General features: G+C 44.9%; 2 protein-coding genes across 5 annotated transcripts in view; one reads left to right on the forward strand and one right to left on the reverse strand.

The window, feature by feature from the left end:
- CNKSR2 (connector enhancer of kinase suppressor of Ras 2) overlaps positions 1-4,917 on the forward strand; it is a 296,118-nt gene extending 291,201 nt beyond the window's left edge. For all 4 annotated transcript variants that reach the window (XM_003791903.3, XM_003791904.3, XM_023514337.1 and 1 more), the window contains one exon: positions 2,528-4,917. In XM_003791903.3, coding sequence (XP_003791951.1) covers positions 2,528-2,743 — 216 coding nt within the window. In that variant the 3' untranslated portion in view covers positions 2,744-4,917. The remainder of the gene's footprint in view (positions 1-2,527) is intronic.
- Positions 4,918-5,980: 1,063 nt separating this feature from the next.
- KLHL34 (kelch like family member 34) lies at positions 5,981-8,011 on the reverse strand. Its single transcript, XM_003791905.2, has one exon. The coding sequence runs from the start codon at positions 8,009-8,011 to the stop codon at positions 6,077-6,079; it is 1,935 nt and encodes a 644-aa protein (XP_003791953.1). The 3' UTR covers positions 5,981-6,076.
- Positions 8,012-18,671: the final 10,660 nt, after the last annotated feature.

An 18,671-nucleotide genomic window follows, 5' to 3' on the forward strand; every position in this document is an offset into this window, starting at 1 on the left:
ACAGGTTAAGCTACTTGGGAGACTAAGGCAAGAGAATCACTGAAGCCCAAAGAGTTTGAGGTTGCTGTGAGCTGTGAGGCCACAGCACTCTACCTAGTGAGACTCTGTCTCCAAAAAAAAAAAAGAAATATTAAATTGGGGGGGGGGCTGGAGAATAGGAATAGGTAAACAAGAAGACCCTGAAGCTGAACCACCTCTATGTTACAATAAGTCTATTGACAAAGAGGAGATCATCTTAACTTTTCATTAACATCTCATAGTAGTATTAAATGTTATGTGACTTAGTTCTAGAAGAAAACAGGATGTGATAAAAATTGATTTCCAAAAATGCACGGTTGGTACTATCCCTCAGTCTTTTGATTTCATAACATAAGTATACCATGTAGTATAATTATTAGAGTTATTAAAGGAAGTCAGAATGCATGCACAATGCAATAGTGGGTGCTGAAATAGTTCAAGATACTTTGTGATTATTTCCTGAATGAACTACAGAGCATTTGGAGTGAAGCCACAGTGATTCACGTTCCATGTAGAAACTTTATAATTGGTCTGTTTATGTTTTATCAGTTCCCAATCCACATGTTACTTTCCTGTTATACATTTTTGTAAGAGCTTATGTTGTCTTCAATCTTCCTATGATGCCACCCCCAGACTGGGGAGGAGGTAATATGGACCAGGAGCAGAGAGGCAGGAAGTTAAAGAACGAAGCAGACAAGTGAACCTTCCTCACAGTGTATGTCTCAGGAGGGCTTGCCACACAAACAATCTGACAGGCCCTGTACCCTTAAAACATCAAAAATAGAAAAGAACTATCACACAGAGTAAGTGCCATGGTAATTCCAGGAAACAAAAGGTCAAAAGGCTCCCTCGGGAAGTAATTTGGACCCATAGCATAATCCTGAGGGGTTTTTTTAATTTTGAAATTTAGAAAATGAATGATTTGGAAAAATTTCAGGTAGCAAGCAGCCAAGTTTCCAGAGTCAATTAGCTTTTCATTGGTATTCATGCAAACACTACTACAAATCCATGGGACAATTTAACAGATTTTTAGTAACTAGAATTTTAGAGGGAGCTATAATATTCATAAGAATAATTTCAGTGACCAACCTTCTTCCAAAGCTATCCTCACTCTCCCACCTTATAGAGCCTCCCCACCTTTCCACATGCAATTCTAAACTTCCTGGTTTAGAACACAGGCAGGAATTTTGAAGCCGCTCAGTCTCACAAATCTCAAAAATGTTCTTCTCTCTCTCTCTCTCCTCTTCCTCCTCTCTCTCCCCCCACCCCCCTTCCCTCTCTCTCCCCCACCCCTCTTGCTCCTGTCTCTTATGCTCTGTAGATCCCCCCAAGGAATTTCATTCCAGTGACAAAGAAAAATATGAGCTACTGCCGATGTTCAGTTCAATAAGCACTGGTGAATCACCAGGCACACAATGTTGTACTTAACTCTCTGGGGCAAGGAAAGATAAGGAAAAAGTCACTGTAAAGAAATATCCCTCACTGGTACAATGAACTATACTTTTTAGCATGGAAAATTAATAGGGAATGAAATCTCTTATTAGGGAAGGATTCCTAATCAAGCAACCCTGCCTGTGTCTTGTTCCTGGAATTTTAATAGGCCCCTTAGCCAGCACAGTTCTTGGATCCCACCATGGGCAACTCACAACATCCTCAGTCCTAGCTCTCTTCCATATTCTATTCAGCCTCAGGGACCAGAACAACGTCTTAAGCACCTTGCTTGCTTCTTTCCCTCTAATCTCTGGCTGGCACAGAAGCAAGCCTTCTCACTTCCTGCAGAACATCTATGTATGCCTAACCCTTCCTTGGCTCCATAAAAGGCACGACTGAGCTTCTCAGACTGTCTTAACCCCTTTTCCTTTGTCCCACCTTCTACCTAGAAGATTCTCTTCTTCCACAGAAAATAGTTGTACATTGGTGGGTTATACCAAAATGAAGCATAGTCTTCAGCTAAGACCCATGCTCCAACATAGAAGGGAGAGCCATTGTCCATTACAAGCCCCCAGTGCTACAGGAAAGGAGCTCTTCACAGAGGAAGAATTATGGCCATGCTACTCTCATTCAGGCATGAGGACCTTACCATAAACAGGACAGAGAGGACAAATACAAAAGTGACTGGAGATAGAATGTGCTGAGTTCACTCAGTGGCAGTAATGGAATAGTTTAGGGACCTAAATGAGGGAGAAAAACCAACCTTTTTTTCCAAGTGTTTAAGGAAGGCATCAAGAAATGAGAGGCTTTTGAACTGGATCCTAAAGAATGAGGAAGGTTTCCATAGGCAGAGACAGGCATTGGGACAGGCCAAGAGAAAAAATAAACCACATAGAACGGACAAAACAAGGCATACGTCAGTTATAGAAAAAAGGATACTACGATTTGAGTCTAAATAGCTGAGTAGAGCAAAGCTGTTCCTTAATGGGCTTCTTAACTTGTTGCTTATTAACTTTTTATTTTAAACTGACATAAAAAATTGTCCCCATCTTAACTGCTGAATTCCTTTGCTTTTCAGGCCAGAGAAGGGGAAGTAGCCATTATTGATAAAGTCCTAGACAATCCAGACCTGACATCTAAAGAATTCCAACAATGGAAGCAGATGTACCTCGACCTTTTCTTGGATATCTGTCAAAATACCACCTCGAATGACCCACTGAGTATTTCTTCTGAAGTAGATGTAATCACTTCCTCTCTAACACACACTCATTCGTACATTGAAACGCATGTGTAAGTGTATTCTGCCTTCAGGCCATCTAGCACCTGCTGGCACTCTGAACAAGTATATGAGGTAGTTTTTATATCAGTGTGTGGGACAATTGACAAGCTATACTTTAATGTCACCAAACTATATAAAACAAACCAGATAACGGTCAGAATACCACTATCTTTAATGAGCATTTGTATATTTTGTATGCAGTCAGTGCTCAGCTTATGTTTACCATGTGCAAAATCAACTGTCTTTAATGACTTAAAATTAACTTTTGCAAACAATTCTAAACACAGGTGGTCTTCAAGCAGTAAAACCACAAAAAGGCAGTTTTCTATCCAAGGTCATCTTTTCTCCCGTTAAGTTAATTTTATATAAACAAGACTTCAAAAGTAAATCACATTTTTTCAGGTGCAGACATCCTTGTGGGTGGGAAAGAATTTAAACCTTTTTTATATTTATTAAAATGTTCTAAGAATTTTCTTAAACATTGCACAAAGTTTAATGCTGTAGTTTTATTTTTGTGAAACATAGATGCGCATACAAGAGCTAAGCAAAATAGAAGAGCATCAACATAAGAAAAGTTCAGGTATCTAATATTCAGTCTTAATAGTCTATTAACTTGTGAAAGCTGGTTAATGGAAATACTATTCCAAATCTATGAGAACACTTACTGGTGTATCAGGGCAAAGCTTTGTAAGATGTTTTTGTAACTAAGACCAAAATTGAAGATAGAGCTGCTTTATTTTCTTGGTTTAAATCTTCCTTTATTTTTGTAGCGATGAAATGCTGATTGTGTACAGAAGAATTTGAGAATGGATTTTTTAAAAGACTTAACTCACCCAGAAATGCAGCTAACAGCTATATATATAATTTCAGCCCAAACTCATGTTTTTAAACTCTAACTCTTAACAGACAACAAGGTTTAAACTGCAATGAATCAACTCCAGCTAGTTTCCAGTTTTTTCCCTAGTCCATTTATTAAACTTATGTAATTATATTTCAGGCAGGGAAGTACAGTATGTTTAGTTACGGGCTTATGTGTGTTAAAATACAGAAAACAAGGTTGAAAAATAAAAGCATACTTCTTTCCTAAGAAGAAAGAGGGTGATGGTCACTCAGATGTCACATTGAATTACATGAGAGAAACAATTTGGAGGCTTTTTCCTAGCTTCGTGAATTGTTTTATAGAGTGTATGAAGTCTATGAAAAAGTCCTCTTCATATATTTCAATTTATAAGCGTCTTATTTTTGAAAGTGATCACAGCATGAAAATGACTGTGCTGCTTTTTAGTGTCTGGCTGCATAACGTACAAGTCACAATTTGCTGTTTTTTCAAGAGGAGGAAGGGACCCTCCTTTACTATTCTGTATCCTAAAATCTACTTCTAATCAGCTTTATACTGTTGCCTGTACAGCTCAGTGAATGTACTTTCATCTTTAAGAGTTCAGATATATGCCAGTGAATATTTTTGCTGTAGAGGAAAAAGTAAAAACTCCACAGCGGGGATCATTTCTTTGCTTTTGAAACACCATTGAATCACTATCGTTTTGCAGACTTTGCACAACTGTACAGGAGAGTGGCCTTTCTACAGCACATTTTCAGTAATCCTATATTTAGTCAAAATGGATAAGAAATCATGTATTAATGTTTGTATGGAATTTTGGGTCCAGTGTAATATTTTTATCATTTAAAAAACTCTATTTGTAAAAACATTTACTTACTGCATGGATATTGACGCACAGTAAATTTGTGAGATTTTGTATATGTAAAAAAAAAAACAAAAACAGAAGAAACAAACAAAAAAAAAAAAAACCTCTTGTCCTAAAATGAAGTGTGCTTGTTACAGGTGTTTAGACTTATTGATGTTTACTAGACCAAATGTGTATGTTCACTTAAAAATATCTGTACCTGATGGATGTGTCACATATATGGTGGCCAGATTGTGGCCTATAAACAGCAAGCAGTTGATGGGAAGACTAGCTAGCTCTGTTGCTACTAAGCAGCTTTTACTTTTGTAAAGTCAGCTCTGTTGTTTTAAATGGTAAAAATTAAACTAATGAATTTTACAAGACTCGTGGCTAGCCTAGCATGAAAGAGACCTTTTAACACTATATAATATCTGTACATTTTATTGCATTCGTTTCCAATCTAGGAGAGAGGCAGCACTGTAAACTGAAGTCAAATAAATTCAGCTCTTAATGAATACTTATAAGGCACCTACTTTATTCATGCAAAGTCCTTACACATTTCTTTGTGACTTAATCACACAGCTAACAACCCCTACCCCAGTGCCATCTCATGGGTGGCACAAACAAGCAGCAGTTTCTGTTCAGAGTACCCAAGTATCTTCTCTAAAACCATGAAAAATCAAGCTCATTTTCCATTTACCTGACACAAACTTAAAAACTTCACTTACTACTCCTTCCTTTTTCTGTGATTCATTTGAAGAAGCAGACTGAAAACAAATCAGTTTTTAAAAATATAACTTACAGCATGTCTGCAGAATGAACATTTAAAAGGATGAAAGAGGGCGGCACCTGTGGCTCAAAGGAGTAGGGGGCTGGCCCCATATGCCAGAGGTGGCGCGTTCAAACCCAGCCCCGGCCAAAAACCACCAAAAAAAAAAAAATTAAAGAAATAGGGTTTTGTTTGCTTTGGTTAGATATTCCACTTAACTGGAGGAACCTGGTTTATTACAGCTAAGGGTTACTGAAATCTAGCTTAAAACCAGTAAGCTGCCTAAACCCACGGCAAGGGCAGCCTAAGGCTGGGGACTGGCAACAAATATTTAACTGAGGATACTTTCTAGGAAAAAAAACTGCTTCTTGGCGATTTTTTTCCTCTCAGTTCCATATTTATATCAAATCATCAGATCAGAACCATAACCCGTGGCTCTGGATCAGAACATCACCGTTCTCATTTCAATGATTTCATGCTATGTAACCAAGGCACTTCCCCTCCACTATTTATTAAGATAATGCCATCTTCTAGGACTTTATTACAGCCTTTATAACCAACAATTTTGGGGGGGGTGTACATAACCTTTTGTGGTGCATTTTTTAGCCTTTTTTGGCACAAAATAATCACTTTTGCACCTAGGGAAACACTAAGAGAAAAAAAAAAAAGCTCACTGAAGCTGATTCATGCATCCTTCTATTTGACTCCTCCCGTCACTCATTCGCGGCTCAAAGGGAAATATTCCTCTTTGGCCAAGGCCTTGTTTGCCTCCTTAACCTCCAGAAGCCACTGTGCTCCCAGAGTTACCGTATCTCAGGAAAAGCCCATATGTTGCTCTGTAAGACTGATCAAGCGTTACTTTCTCCTCTGTTGCCGGGGAGGTTTGTACTAACCCATTCAGTTCAGCACTAAATCTAGAGCAACTGTGGGCTCTCTCTCCCTTTCCTCATCCCCACCCTCGGCCAGCTGCAGCACTGCGCACTGCAGGCCGCTCCAGGCCCAGGGCAGCGCGCAGCCAATGTCCTCCCAGCGATCCAGGTCGAGGTCATAGCCCACCACGTTGCGGGTAGGTACCTGGCGCGAGTCTCGCCACTTAAGGCCGCCCAGCAGAAGCACAGTCTCCTCCACCACGGCCAACCCATAGGAGAAACGGTCGTAGGGTAGCGGCCGCAACCGAGTCCACTGGTCCGCGCCAGGGTCATAGCGCTCAATCTCGGAGAAGGGCTCGTATCTCCCCAGAAAAGCGAACACGGCACCGCGCAGCACTGCCATGTGGTGCCCAAAGCGGGCCGTGCCCATGGGCGCCTTCTTGCTCCACACCTGCTCCCCAGGGCCCAAGGCATACAAGTCCCGGAGGCTGCTCGCGCCGCCCTCACCTCTCCCCGCCTTGCCCCCAGATATGTACAAGACACCACGGTCCCCGACAGCCCCCGCGTGGCCGTGCAAAGCCCGTGGCAGCGCTCCGGCCGCCGTCCAGCGGTCCCAGCGCAGGTCGTACGCCTCCACCGAGGCCAGAGCCTCGCCGCCCGCCCCAAGGCCCCCGACAGCCACGAGCCTCTCGCCCACAGCGCCGCACCAGAAGTGAGCCCGCGCTTCCCGCATGGCGGGCACCTCCGTCCAAACGTGGAAGCGCGGGTCGTAGCGGTGTACCCGGGGTGTGACCGCCAGCGGGGCGTCGGCGGGAACGGAGGCACTACCGGAAGGGCACTCCCCGCCCAGGACAAACAGGAAGTTGCCCACGGTGCACACGCTGTGCCCCAGCAGCGGTGTGGGCAGCTGGGTAAGGCTGCGCCAGCAGTGATTATACACGTCGAAGGCCACAACGTTATGGGTGAGCTCCCATTCCTCCTCTTCCTCCTCCTCTTCTACCTCTTCCTCTTCCTCTTCCTCGGGCTCCACGGCGGCAACCCGGCCCCTAGCTGGCGCCCTTGGGACCACAACTTCCTCAGTCACCGCCTCCCGCGCCCTGCGTCCCCCAACCAACAAGATGCGGGTCTGGGGGCTCCGGACGCTGGTCTGCTCACCCTGCATGAGCGGCTGACGGGAGGGCGCCGTGTGGTAGTTCAGGGCCTGGATGATGAGGCCCTTCACCCGGGCGGGCAGCACGAGGCCCGAGCCTGAGTACACTCGCCGCAGCACGTCGGCAGGCACCAGGCCGAAGCGCACGCGCTCAAGCAGCGCTGCGCAGTGAGCCCGGCGCTCTGCCGCGGGCTCCTGTCTCAGCCAAGCCAGGGCCAGGCCCAGCAGCCAGGCCTCAGGCACACGTGCCACGTCGGGCGCCCCTAGCACGGCCTTCAGGGACGCAGGGTTGAGCTCCAGCAGTCCTGCCTGGCCCGCGCCCCGCGCCAGCAGCTCCCGCAAGTGGCGCACGATGCAGCGCTCAGCCGCATCCAAGGTGTGAGTCAGGCCGAAGCGCGCTGCCACATTAGCGACGAAGCAGCAGTTCTCTGGAGCCAGCTGGCGCTCGAGGTAGCGCCCGCACAGCCCCAGGGCCTCGGTGACTTGCAGGTAGCTAGCAGCTTCCAGTGTGTCCTCTAAGGTGTCCATGGAGAGCGACAGCCAGGCGGTGTAGATGAAGTCCAGCAGGCGCTGCAAGCCTGCCGCCGACGGCACGTGCAAGTGGATTACATGCTCCCGGGATTCCCGAGTGTGGCTCTTGAACAGGGCCCTGAAGTAGTCGCTGGAGCACGCGAGGAGCGACCTGTGTGCAGGGAATTCGCTGCCCTCGGCCTCCAGTGTCACATCACACAGGAAGCCCTCCGCGCGAAGGGCCTGGTAGCCGGTGAGTAGCGCGCCGCCATGAGCCTTGCAGTAAGACAGGAAGTAACTCATTCTGCCCAGGGAGGGACGCAGGCGGAGCCGGAGGCATCCCGGGGCACCGCACTCCACGGACCCCTGTGTGGGCCGCACAGCCCTTAACAGGGGGCCCTTTTTGCCTGCTCAGCTTAAAATCCAGGGCTCCTTCATCTAGATCCACAGATAGTCTGGTGCCCCTCTTAGAGCAAATCCGGTCTGGGGACTGTTTCTTGAAGCCCCTAGTAGTGAAGGGCGCGGAGTTTAGAGTCGTCCGGGGAGCGTGGGGCTTGGTTTCCACGGCTGCTAAGGCTGCCAGCGCTGGGCCCAAAGCCCCCTCCCCAGCCCAATTCGGAGAGCCCACACCTGCACACCAGGGGCGCCGGTGGCCGCGCACCATCACCTGGAAGGACCAAGCTGCCAGTGAATTCCGGGGGTGGTGGGTCTCCGACGGCGCAGTTGCGGCCCCGACTCGGGGCGTCCCAGGAGTGCGGGGCGAAGGCTCCGACCTCCCAGGGGTGGACGAGGAGGACGGGTTCTGCTGGCACCCACGAGGGCTGGGGACAACTGGTAACGGGGCGGGTGGGAAGGGGGGTGAGCTTGTTCCGCACGGAGGATCAAATCAAAGCCTGGGGGATTAGGGAGGGGAGGGCGGGGGTCAGAGCGGCAGGTCCGAGGCGTGATTGGGCGCAGCACATAACATGCCGGTAGCTCACAGCGACAGGAATAGCGCGTCGCCTCGGCCTCGGGCGCGCCCCGCCCTGCGCCCAGACTGCTGGCCGCAAACCCAGGGCCCAGGCGCGGGAGAAGCGGCCCGAGCCAGGGACTTGACTCCGGTGACCCGACTGGCCGCTAGTCACCAGAAGGTCCCTAGAGCCCGGCTGAGGGCGTGGGGGCCGCTTACTGGAGTAGCACCACCTTCAGCCGGTGATGTTTGGAGAGGGGCGTCTCCTGGGCCAGAGGAGTGTCGACCTCCTGGTGCCCCTGTGTCTGGGAAAGAAGCCCTGGCTCAACTTTCTGCTTTGAGGAGGCCCTAATTAATCCAGCGGGAGCGGGGATTAAGCAGCGACTTTGCGCGCTGACACCCAGTAGGCCGCTGCGCGCTAAGGAGCCACTGGTGGGAACCACTCCCGGGCGAACGTCAGGCTCGCCGCCAGCGACACTAGGTAACACGTCCCTCACCTGGACTCACCCTTGCAAGATGCTGGGCCTACTCAACGCCCTTCCTAAGGCTGCCTGCGTCTCCTGGACTGGTTTGTTTCACATTCTATATTCGGGAATTTGCTCCCATACCAGCTTCAGACCCCAGCTGAATTCTCTCCCTTCCTATTCTTGGATCCTGCCTGACCCATCCTTTTGCAACTGGGACAAGGAAATTGTGGGTGACTCGGATTTTCTCCCATTGAATGACCACTTCTTTTAAGAAAATAATTCATTCCAATTTCTCTCCCTGACTTTCCACACTGATCTAATCACTGGCTGCTGCAGCCTCAATGGACGGGAAGGCTGCAAAGCTCCATACAACTGGAGTTTCATAGAGCCCCTCCTCATAAAGTGACATTTGTAAGAAACACCCAGCTCAGAAACAATGACTAAAACCATCCCAATCTTGAGACATTGGGAAAGCATCCCTCCATCTCTCCATTCTGCTCTTAAATAAGAATAGCTGTTTTTTTCCTTTGCCAATTTGGAGACTTCTGTCTGTTTTGCTTTCATCTGGAATTGATTTTTCTATTTTCTAATGCAACCCCTCTGGCAGTCTGTTTCAGGTGTGCCCTTTGAGAGCATCTGAAATAACTTGTACATAGTATTTGTGACAGTGGGGTTGCATTTCATGGGGGGAAGAAAGTCCAAGGAAGGAAAAAATTCTGTCATTTCCTGCCTGGTATGCCGTCAGTACTTAGAAGGTCACTAATTAGAAGTAATTCTTTAAATGCATAAAAATATTAGTAAAATGATTTTGCTGTCAAAGATGGAACTGCATTAGGACTTAAATTAGCCAAATCATAAAGTACAAGCAGGGGCTTGCTTGGGCTTACTTAAACTCCAGAGGGTAAAAATACTCCAATTTGAATTCCTAATGTCAGAGCTACAGATGGGTTCAGAGGGGGTGCTGTTTTTTTGTGTGGGGATTTTTTTTAAACAGTAAAATTCTTGGTTCAAAAGTAAAAATACCAGTTTGGTTCACTTTGCACAGATCTACATTTTGAATTTAAATGGCCTTTGCTCAACCTAATAGAATTTTGCTAGAAGGGATTTTTTTAGATCATTTAGTCAAACCTTTTTCCCTCTTCTCTGGAACCTCTTATTTTTTCTTTTTAAACAAATGTGGCAAATGAGCCCCAGAGAGAGTACGGTTTGTCTAGATGACTTGGGTATTGAATTACAGAGTCTGTACCAGAATCCAGGGCTCCCTCCCCACTATATTATGTGACCTCACGTATGATAAAAATAAAATGGTGCAACACCGTTCATTTAAATCAAATATTCAGGCTGATAAAGTACATGTATCACCTTTTCGACTTAAAGCTATTTAAGTATGATTTTTTAAACAGCATATTTTTACCCAGAAATTGGATCACATCCCATCAGATCTGTCTATCACCACATATTCAGGTTGAATCCAAAATGTCATACTTAGGAATTAAAAATGCTGTGAAAGACTTTAAATTCAACATCAAAAATCCAGTTTTATATAACAAGTATGTGTTAATTCCTGACCCAGCATGCTACCTTAACATATTTTGCCCTTGAGGATTTGATCAACTATGTTAACCGAAGGCATTTTTACGTTAGATGTCTCTATAAGGCCTTGCTTAGAAAATGTAACTGTCAATCTGTCTAAGAAAATCATTGCCCTTTGAGTAATATTTATGGAAAATACCAGTATTTTCATTTCTAGACAATATTAAGTATGCTAAATAAGATTTCTATGTATACTTTTTTAAATTGTTATAGAAGTATGTCTTAAGTTGGTATATATTCAGTCTGCTATAACAAAATAGTTTAGACTGGGTAATTTATAAACATTAGGAATTTATTGTTTGCAGTTCTAGAGGCTGGAAAGTCCAAGATGAAGGTGCCAGCAGGTTTGGTGTCTAGTGAGGGCTCTCTGCTTCATAGATAGTACCCTCTGACTGTGTCTTCACATGGCAGAAGAGGTGACAGAATAATAAGCTCCCTCAGGCCTCTTTTAGAAGGGCACTAATCACCTCCCAAAAGCCATACTTCTTAATACTGTCATATTGGAGATTAGGTTTCAACATAGGAATTTTTGGAAAAACATATACATTTAGACCATAGCAGTTGGGTTCCCTGGAGGAAGTATGCCTTTCTCGTGACCCAAACTGAGCTAAGAGTGTTGGGGCAGATCTTATAGGATGTGGTCAGTGTGTTGAGAATGATCTGCTTATGAGTTGCCTTCTCCCTCTAAACTATAAACTCCATAAGGGCAAGGACTGTTTCTTGGTATTTGTATCTGAGCCCCTATCACAGTCTTTGGCGTGAGTAATATTGAGTTAAACAGATAGAGGGAGGGTGTGAAAAGTCATTAAAAGGAACTTGACTGTGACAATTACCCCCTTCTTTCTGTTCTCCGTCTTTCCTTCATGCAGCTGAGATTTAAGACACACCCTGGTAAGACCACAAGCTTACTTCTCTAGTAAGCAAGCTGGTGACTATAAGTGGGCCCCAGGTGGGGAGTCCAGGTGGACTAGAATCTTCTGAGAAAGCCTAACTATTTCATCCAACCCCTGGGGCCTGCACATAAGCCCTTGTCCAACTCACATGACTGTCAGCATCCCGTCACACATACTGCTACTCCTCCCATCTGGATACAGGGCCCAGTGCCCCAGGTGGCCTCAGGCCTCTTGCCCCAGTATCCCCTCTATGGCCCAGTTTGTATGGCTGGGCTAATGCTGGAGGCCCAGCTACTCACACAGCATGTCTGTTGAGACCCTGCAGTTTGCCCTGGACCCCACCCCTGATCAGAACTGTGAACTGCTGTCACTGATCCCTTCCATACTCTGCACATCCTGTGACAATACCTAGAACTAAAGTCCTCTAAGCATCCACCTCACTTCCTACATCAAAGCTGCAATGCTGGTCAGCCATAATACCCCATTTTCCCCAAATAGGCTCTACCTAGCCAAATCTGAATTCCAGAGTTCTCACCTCTAAAATAATTGGTATGTGTCTTTGAAAATTCAAAACTATGAGCTTACATGTATAACTTAAATTTTTTTTACAAATGTATTAAGATATAATGCAGATAACATATAATTAATTCATTTAAAGTAAACAGTTCAGTGGTTCTTAGTATATTCACTGACTCGTACAACCATCACTGCAGTCCAATTTTAGAATTTTTCATCACTTCACAAAAAACATAGTACCCTTTAGTTGTCACTTCCCTATACCACTAGCACCCCAATTCCTAAGCAACCACTAATCTACTTTCTATCTTGATAGATTCTCAACATTTTCATATAATTTATCATATAATATTGTATACTGTTTTCAAGGTTCATCCATTGTACTATACTTCTGAGGAAGAAAAAGACTATGGATAATGATAATATTGGAAACCTTTTCTCAAAACCACAAGACTAAAATTCGCCTGTTCAATATTTAGGATACAGTTTTTTGGCAGGTTAGCTCTTTCTCATCTATCATTACTGGCTCCTTTCAATCCAAATGTTTCCTTCCAACACATGGTTTCTGGCAACCTCCATGGAGAGCCTATTATTAGAAATTGACACATTAACTAAGTTTATTGTGAAAACATGATCACAGACAATAACAGATGCACAGTAGAAAAAGTCCCATAGTATCTGTATCTTCTTCTGGACAATTTTTTGTGTATATAAAATGTATTTTATCTTCATCACATGCAATTGAAGCACAAGGATTTCAAGGGGCAGATTGTGTGTGTGTGTGTGTGTGTTGTAATTATGAGTGATTTTGACATTGTGGCCCAGCTGACAGTTGAAGATCAGTATGATGAATGGGGAAGTATTGGGCTTTGCAGTCAGACAGACCTGGGCTCCAATTCCAGATCTGCCCCACCTGACCTTAAAAAAAGTGACTTAAATTCTGTATAGTTTTATTATTTTTAAAAGGCAGATACTGACTGTACATTCTTAACCCCTATCAAAATAATGTGTGTACATATATACATAATAATAATCACATATAGTAGAGCCTCTGTACATTGAGCACCCAAGGGACTGTAACACATTGGTCAATATACAGAGGTGGTCAACATAAAAAACTAGGCCTGCTGTACTGATAAGTATATGTGGTGCATGTCCAGTCTATGAAAATTAGGTCAACATAAGGAGGTGGTCAGTGTAGAGAGGTGGTCAGCTATGGAGATTCTACTATATATGTATATATATGATTGCTCCTGGCATACAATATATACAACAGATGTAAGTTTTTCCTTCTTCCTTTCTTGAGTAAAACTCTCTAAAATCTTGTGATGCCAGAGCCCAAGCAGTCAGGAGTAGTTGTCAGTAGTTCTCCTGTGGCATCACCTGGAAACTTCCTAAGAAATATAAATTCTCAGCCCCATCTCAAACCTGCTGAATCAGAAACTCTGGAAGTGGGGCCCAGAGACCTACTGTAATAAGCCTTACCGATGATTCTGATGCATGTGAAAGTTTGAGAACCGCTGTCACAAAGGATTATTAATAATTTTTGCTACATCCTAGATTCACTATTCTCAGTAGTAACTTGTCAATGTTTTTCAAAAAGGAAAGGAAGTCCACTAGCTCCCAAAGGTCAGAAGTCAGAGGCCCAGAGGGGAAAAAAATTAGTGGCCACTGCTCCTTATTACATGACTTTAAAATATATTGTGGGTGGGTGGCACCTGTGGCTGAAAGGAGTAGGGCGCCAGCCCCATATACCAGAGGTGGTGGGTTCAAACCTATCCCCGGCCAAAAACTGCAAAAAGAAAAAAAATATATATATATGTATGTATATAGTGGGATTTTTTGCCTTTCTTTACCCCCTCCCCGCCAATATTAACAGTAGGTCACTAAAACATGAATGAGATGATGACTTGGTAACGAACACTAAATTGAATATTCAAATCAGAAGCTACTGGTATCCCCCACTTTCCATCTGTATGCCCATTTTCAGAGGCTTTGGAGCAAACTGGGAAATGCCCAAAATGGCCAGCCAGCGGAGAGGAGGTCTGGGAACACTCTTTCTCATACAGGGAGCAGGTAAAAAAGTCAGAGATTTTAGGGTAAGAGAAAAGAACTCTTGGGGGTGTAATGATTGCTACTACATATTTTCAATTTTCTGAAGGGTAAGCGGAGCCAGCGCCATCCCCACAGAGGGCATACCTGGGACCAATAAGCAGACGTTACAAAGAGAAATTTTGCCATGAGATAAATAAACCAATTTAGAACCTTGAGAGAAAACATACGAGTAGAAGAAATAAAATGTGATCAGCCATAAGAAGAGTTTCCTGAGGCTTAGGGAAGAGAACACGGTTTATCAAACCTTGTTGGAGCCTCGCCATATCCCTTCTGTGCCTTTACCATTGGGGGCCCTCCGATCCCAGGAGCTTTTGCTCCCAGCACCCGGCAGCTGAATCCCTCTGTAGGCAGACACCTTTGTGCTGCTGGAATCCACTTTCCCTGTGTATGTGAAAAGAAGCAAAAGTGCCTGCAAATTTACACTTCCCAGGGGCCACCTTTAAACAAGGACTGATAGGTGGAGTGGTGGCAGGTATCCCCCAGTTCCATTTCCAGGTATGATCCATGCCATTTCCAGAGCTCCCCTGTGGGACTGAGCCGAACCTGTCTTATTCTATGAGAGCCTGCTTGGTGTCACATACTCTTTCAACCCCTTTCTTTCCTGGTCTCACATTGCCACTTTGTCCTTATCCCTTCTGGGAATTCTTCCTACCAAATCCCTTTCACAGGAATCCTCATCTCAGGAGGAACCCCTGCCTTGGGGAACACCACCTAAGTTAACACAAGCTGATGGTTTCCAGGGGAATGGCACATACCACATCCACAAAGGGCCATCTGTCATCTGCTTACAGACATGCACAAAACAGAATAGATATAATGTGTAGATATATAAGGGTGCCCACTGGCACAACTAAGCCCGGAAGTTGGGACAGCCTAACACCAAGACTGGGCATCTCAACCTTCACCTCTCTGGTCTTTCAGGGCTGTTGTGGAGGATGAATTGAACTCCAGGGTCCTCGCCACAACTTGTGAGTGTGTGTGTGTGATCCCTTAAGTCCTATCTGCAGCTACCATCTAAATGTGAGCTTTACCTAAAGTCTCTGCTGCATGGGCTTGTATTCTTTATTGTCATCTCCCCCATCCCCACGCTGGCTGCTGCCCACTACTCCCACCCACCCTTAGCTGCCATCCATATCTCACATGGCTTGAAGCCCTGCTCAGCTGCTTTCTTCTAGTATTTCTCTCTCCTTCCTACATGGGATGGCCTCACATCTAGTTGTTCACATTTGAAGGCCCTACTTTCATGTGTGTTTGTGCATGTGGCTTGCCAGAGCCTGGCTGCCACTGAGCTTTGTACCTGACTTGATTTCCAAAAGGGCAATCGGTGACTTTAATAACATTCTTAATAAGAGGGACATGAACCATTTGGCAGTTCCCTGTGGTGTATTTCTGACAGTGTCTGGGGACCACCAGCATCTGAATCCATGGAGCTTATCAAAGGGCAAGTTCCTGGGCCTCAGCCCAGACCAACTGGATCAGGATCTCCAGCATGGCAGGAGCAGGAGGTGGCAGTCTTTTTAACAAGCTCCCTAAGGTGTTTTCTCGCTCCAAAGCAGTATAGTCAGGGTGGTCAACTGCCCAGCAGCATCAGCATTGCCTGAACTTATGCAAAATGCAAATTCTGAGCCTGAATCGTACATCCAGGAACCCTGGGTCCAGGGCCCAGCCGTCTGTTCTTTATCAAGCGCAACAAGGGGATTCTCATGCACATTAAGGTTCGTGAAGCACTGCTCTAAAGTTCAAGAGCCACTTATGTAGAATTCAATTCATTCATTCACAAAATATGCCAGTTGTGTTCCAGACATGTGCTGGGCACTGAGAGTACCATGATGAGCAAATCAGCCAGAGGCCCTGCCCTTGAAGAACTAAAGCTTTAATGGATCCCATATCATATCAGTGCTCCAGTGCATCTTGTGGATTCTTAAGAAAATTAAGCCTTCGTGGTCCCTTTCAGAGGTCTTTGAAGCTTCTACTTCATTAGATAATAAGCTAAGTGGAAAAATCCAATGCCGGCTCCCAAGTGACTGTTGTTAAAGTCCAAACCTCAGACCCGGCTGATGGTTTCTCAGCAAGCGGCAGTACGTACTATCTCTCAGCCAGTGTTGCCCTGCACCCGTTCCCGCAAATCAGCCCACAATGAAGTGGCTTGGCTCTCAGTATCTGACCCCAGGGAGCCAGCTGTCTTCCACTCCCAGATGTGTACGGGGAACCAAGCCCATGACTTGATGGTCGGAACTTCTTTAGAAAGATAAAACAGTGTTCCAATATCATCAGTAGCATCTCTTAATCCGTCTTTCAAGTGGCTGCGTAGTACAAACCAAATCATTACAAAGGGAAGTGGCTCAGACATATCCTCTGAGCACAACTACAAGTGTAATCATGAGACAGCCTTGAAGTGTTAGTAAATGTCTCCAACCACCTACGCCTCTTTAAGGAGTTGCAGAGCCTGGGACTCCCAAAATTAAAACAAACAAACAAACAAAAACGTTCTTCTATAGAGATATTATACACTTTCATGAACTGTCCTTGTGTCTGACGCATGACCAACATGTCAGCTGTGTGCCAATTACTTCTGCTATTTCCAGAACCCCTTTCTAACGATGCTGGTTGGTGACTTAATAGGGAAAAATTCTACACAATGTCTTGCCAACATGGGAGCGATTACAGGATAATTTGTTCCCAAGTGCTTATAATCCTCTTAAAGATATACATAATATTAACAGCTTCAAAATCTTGTGCCATTCTTTCATAGTTTTATTTCTTAAGAAAGACTCTTTGAAAGTGCCTGTTTAAAGTTGCCTAATCAAGTATGGGAAAGAAACAGTCATTAAACAATAACTGCTCAGAGAAGCAACAAAGTATATGGTAGCAGATAAAAAGTGACTATTTTCTGAGCAATGTTTAATGTTATCACTCAGGAAGTCTCAGTTTGAACTCCAAGCAGGAGACATTTCCCACTACTGCAGCCAGATCTGCCCTGCCCTGTCATGCTACAAAGAGTACATGGCCACCAAAATATGAGGACTTGAGGCCAGAGCAGTGTTTCCAAAGCCTGTCCATCTGAGCAGAACCACTCACCAGCATCCCAAGGGTCAAAGAACATAACCCAGGCCTCTCTCAGCCACCTGGCTGGCCCCAAACCCTCCAGCTTCCTTTAATATTTCAGTAAAAATGGTGCCAGCTCCCATCCCATAGACAGCAGGAGAGCCCAATATTAACTCAATAACTCTGAGGAAAATTGAAGGGCTTCCACCTCTCCTGTTAACTACTTGTTCCAGTTCCTGCTTCTGCTGACACCTCCATCTCCCTCATGTTTTGCTTCTTGGGGTAGTTCCTACTCTACCCCCACCCACCCGAAGAACACAGTGCCTATGCCTTTATTCTCCCCCCCACCTCCGATTTCTCATACAACCTGTGATGGACTAAAAGTTTTATGGAAGATTTGGGTGGGACAAGCACAGAGAAGCAATAAAGTGTACAGTACCAGGTGAAAACCAATGCCTATTCCTGTTTATTACTGTCGGCTCAACCTCCCCAGGGGCCACCGTGCTATTTTGCTGCCCTGGCCTTATCTCCTTCCTTCTCTTCTGCCCCACTCACCACCTCCATCCTCCCTCCCAGACTGTTCCCAGAACCCCAAACATATGCCAGTTCATTGCTTAGAGCACTTCAGCTTCCTCTCTTCCTAAGCAGCTTTCTTGGCCAGACCTGACTGTGTATGCACATATGTGTGTGTGACTGAGTGAGAGAGACAGAGACAAAATATGCAGAACATAAAATTTAGCATTTTTAACAATCTTAAATGCATATTGGCATTAAGTACATTCACATTGCCACATCAGTGGCATAAAGTACATTCACACTGTTGTGTAACCATTACTGTCATCTGTCTCCAGAACTTTTTCATCATCCCAAACTGAAAGTCTGTCCCCAACAAACAACTCCTCATCCTCCCCCCACCCCGCTCTTAGTAATTACCAGTCTACTTTCTGTCCTGAATTTGACTATTCCAGATACCTCATATAAGCAGAATCATACGATACTTGTCCTTTTCTGTCAGGCTTACTTTACTTAGCATAATGTCATCAAGGTTCAGCCATATTATAATATTGCCAACACTTCCTTCCTTCTTAAGGCTGAATAATATTCCATTGTGTACGTATACCATGTTTGGTTTGTCCATTCATCCGTCCATTGATATTTGGGTCATTTCCAAATGTTGCTTCTTGTGAATAATGCCACTATGAGCATTTGTGTACAAATATCCGCTCACGTCTCTCTTTCAGTTCATCATGTATATCCCCAGAGGTGGAATTGCTGGATACTATGGCAATTGTATGTTTCACTTTTTAAAGAACTGTCATACTGTTTTCCATGTTGTCCGCACCATTTGACATTTCTGCTAGCAGTGCACAAGGGTTCCAGTTTCT

The sequence above is a fragment of the Otolemur garnettii genome, unplaced genomic scaffold (genome assembly GCF_000181295.1).
Source record: "Otolemur garnettii isolate 467f Iridium unplaced genomic scaffold, OtoGar3 scaffold00051, whole genome shotgun sequence".
Lineage (NCBI taxonomy): Eukaryota > Metazoa > Chordata > Mammalia > Primates > Galagidae > Otolemur > Otolemur garnettii.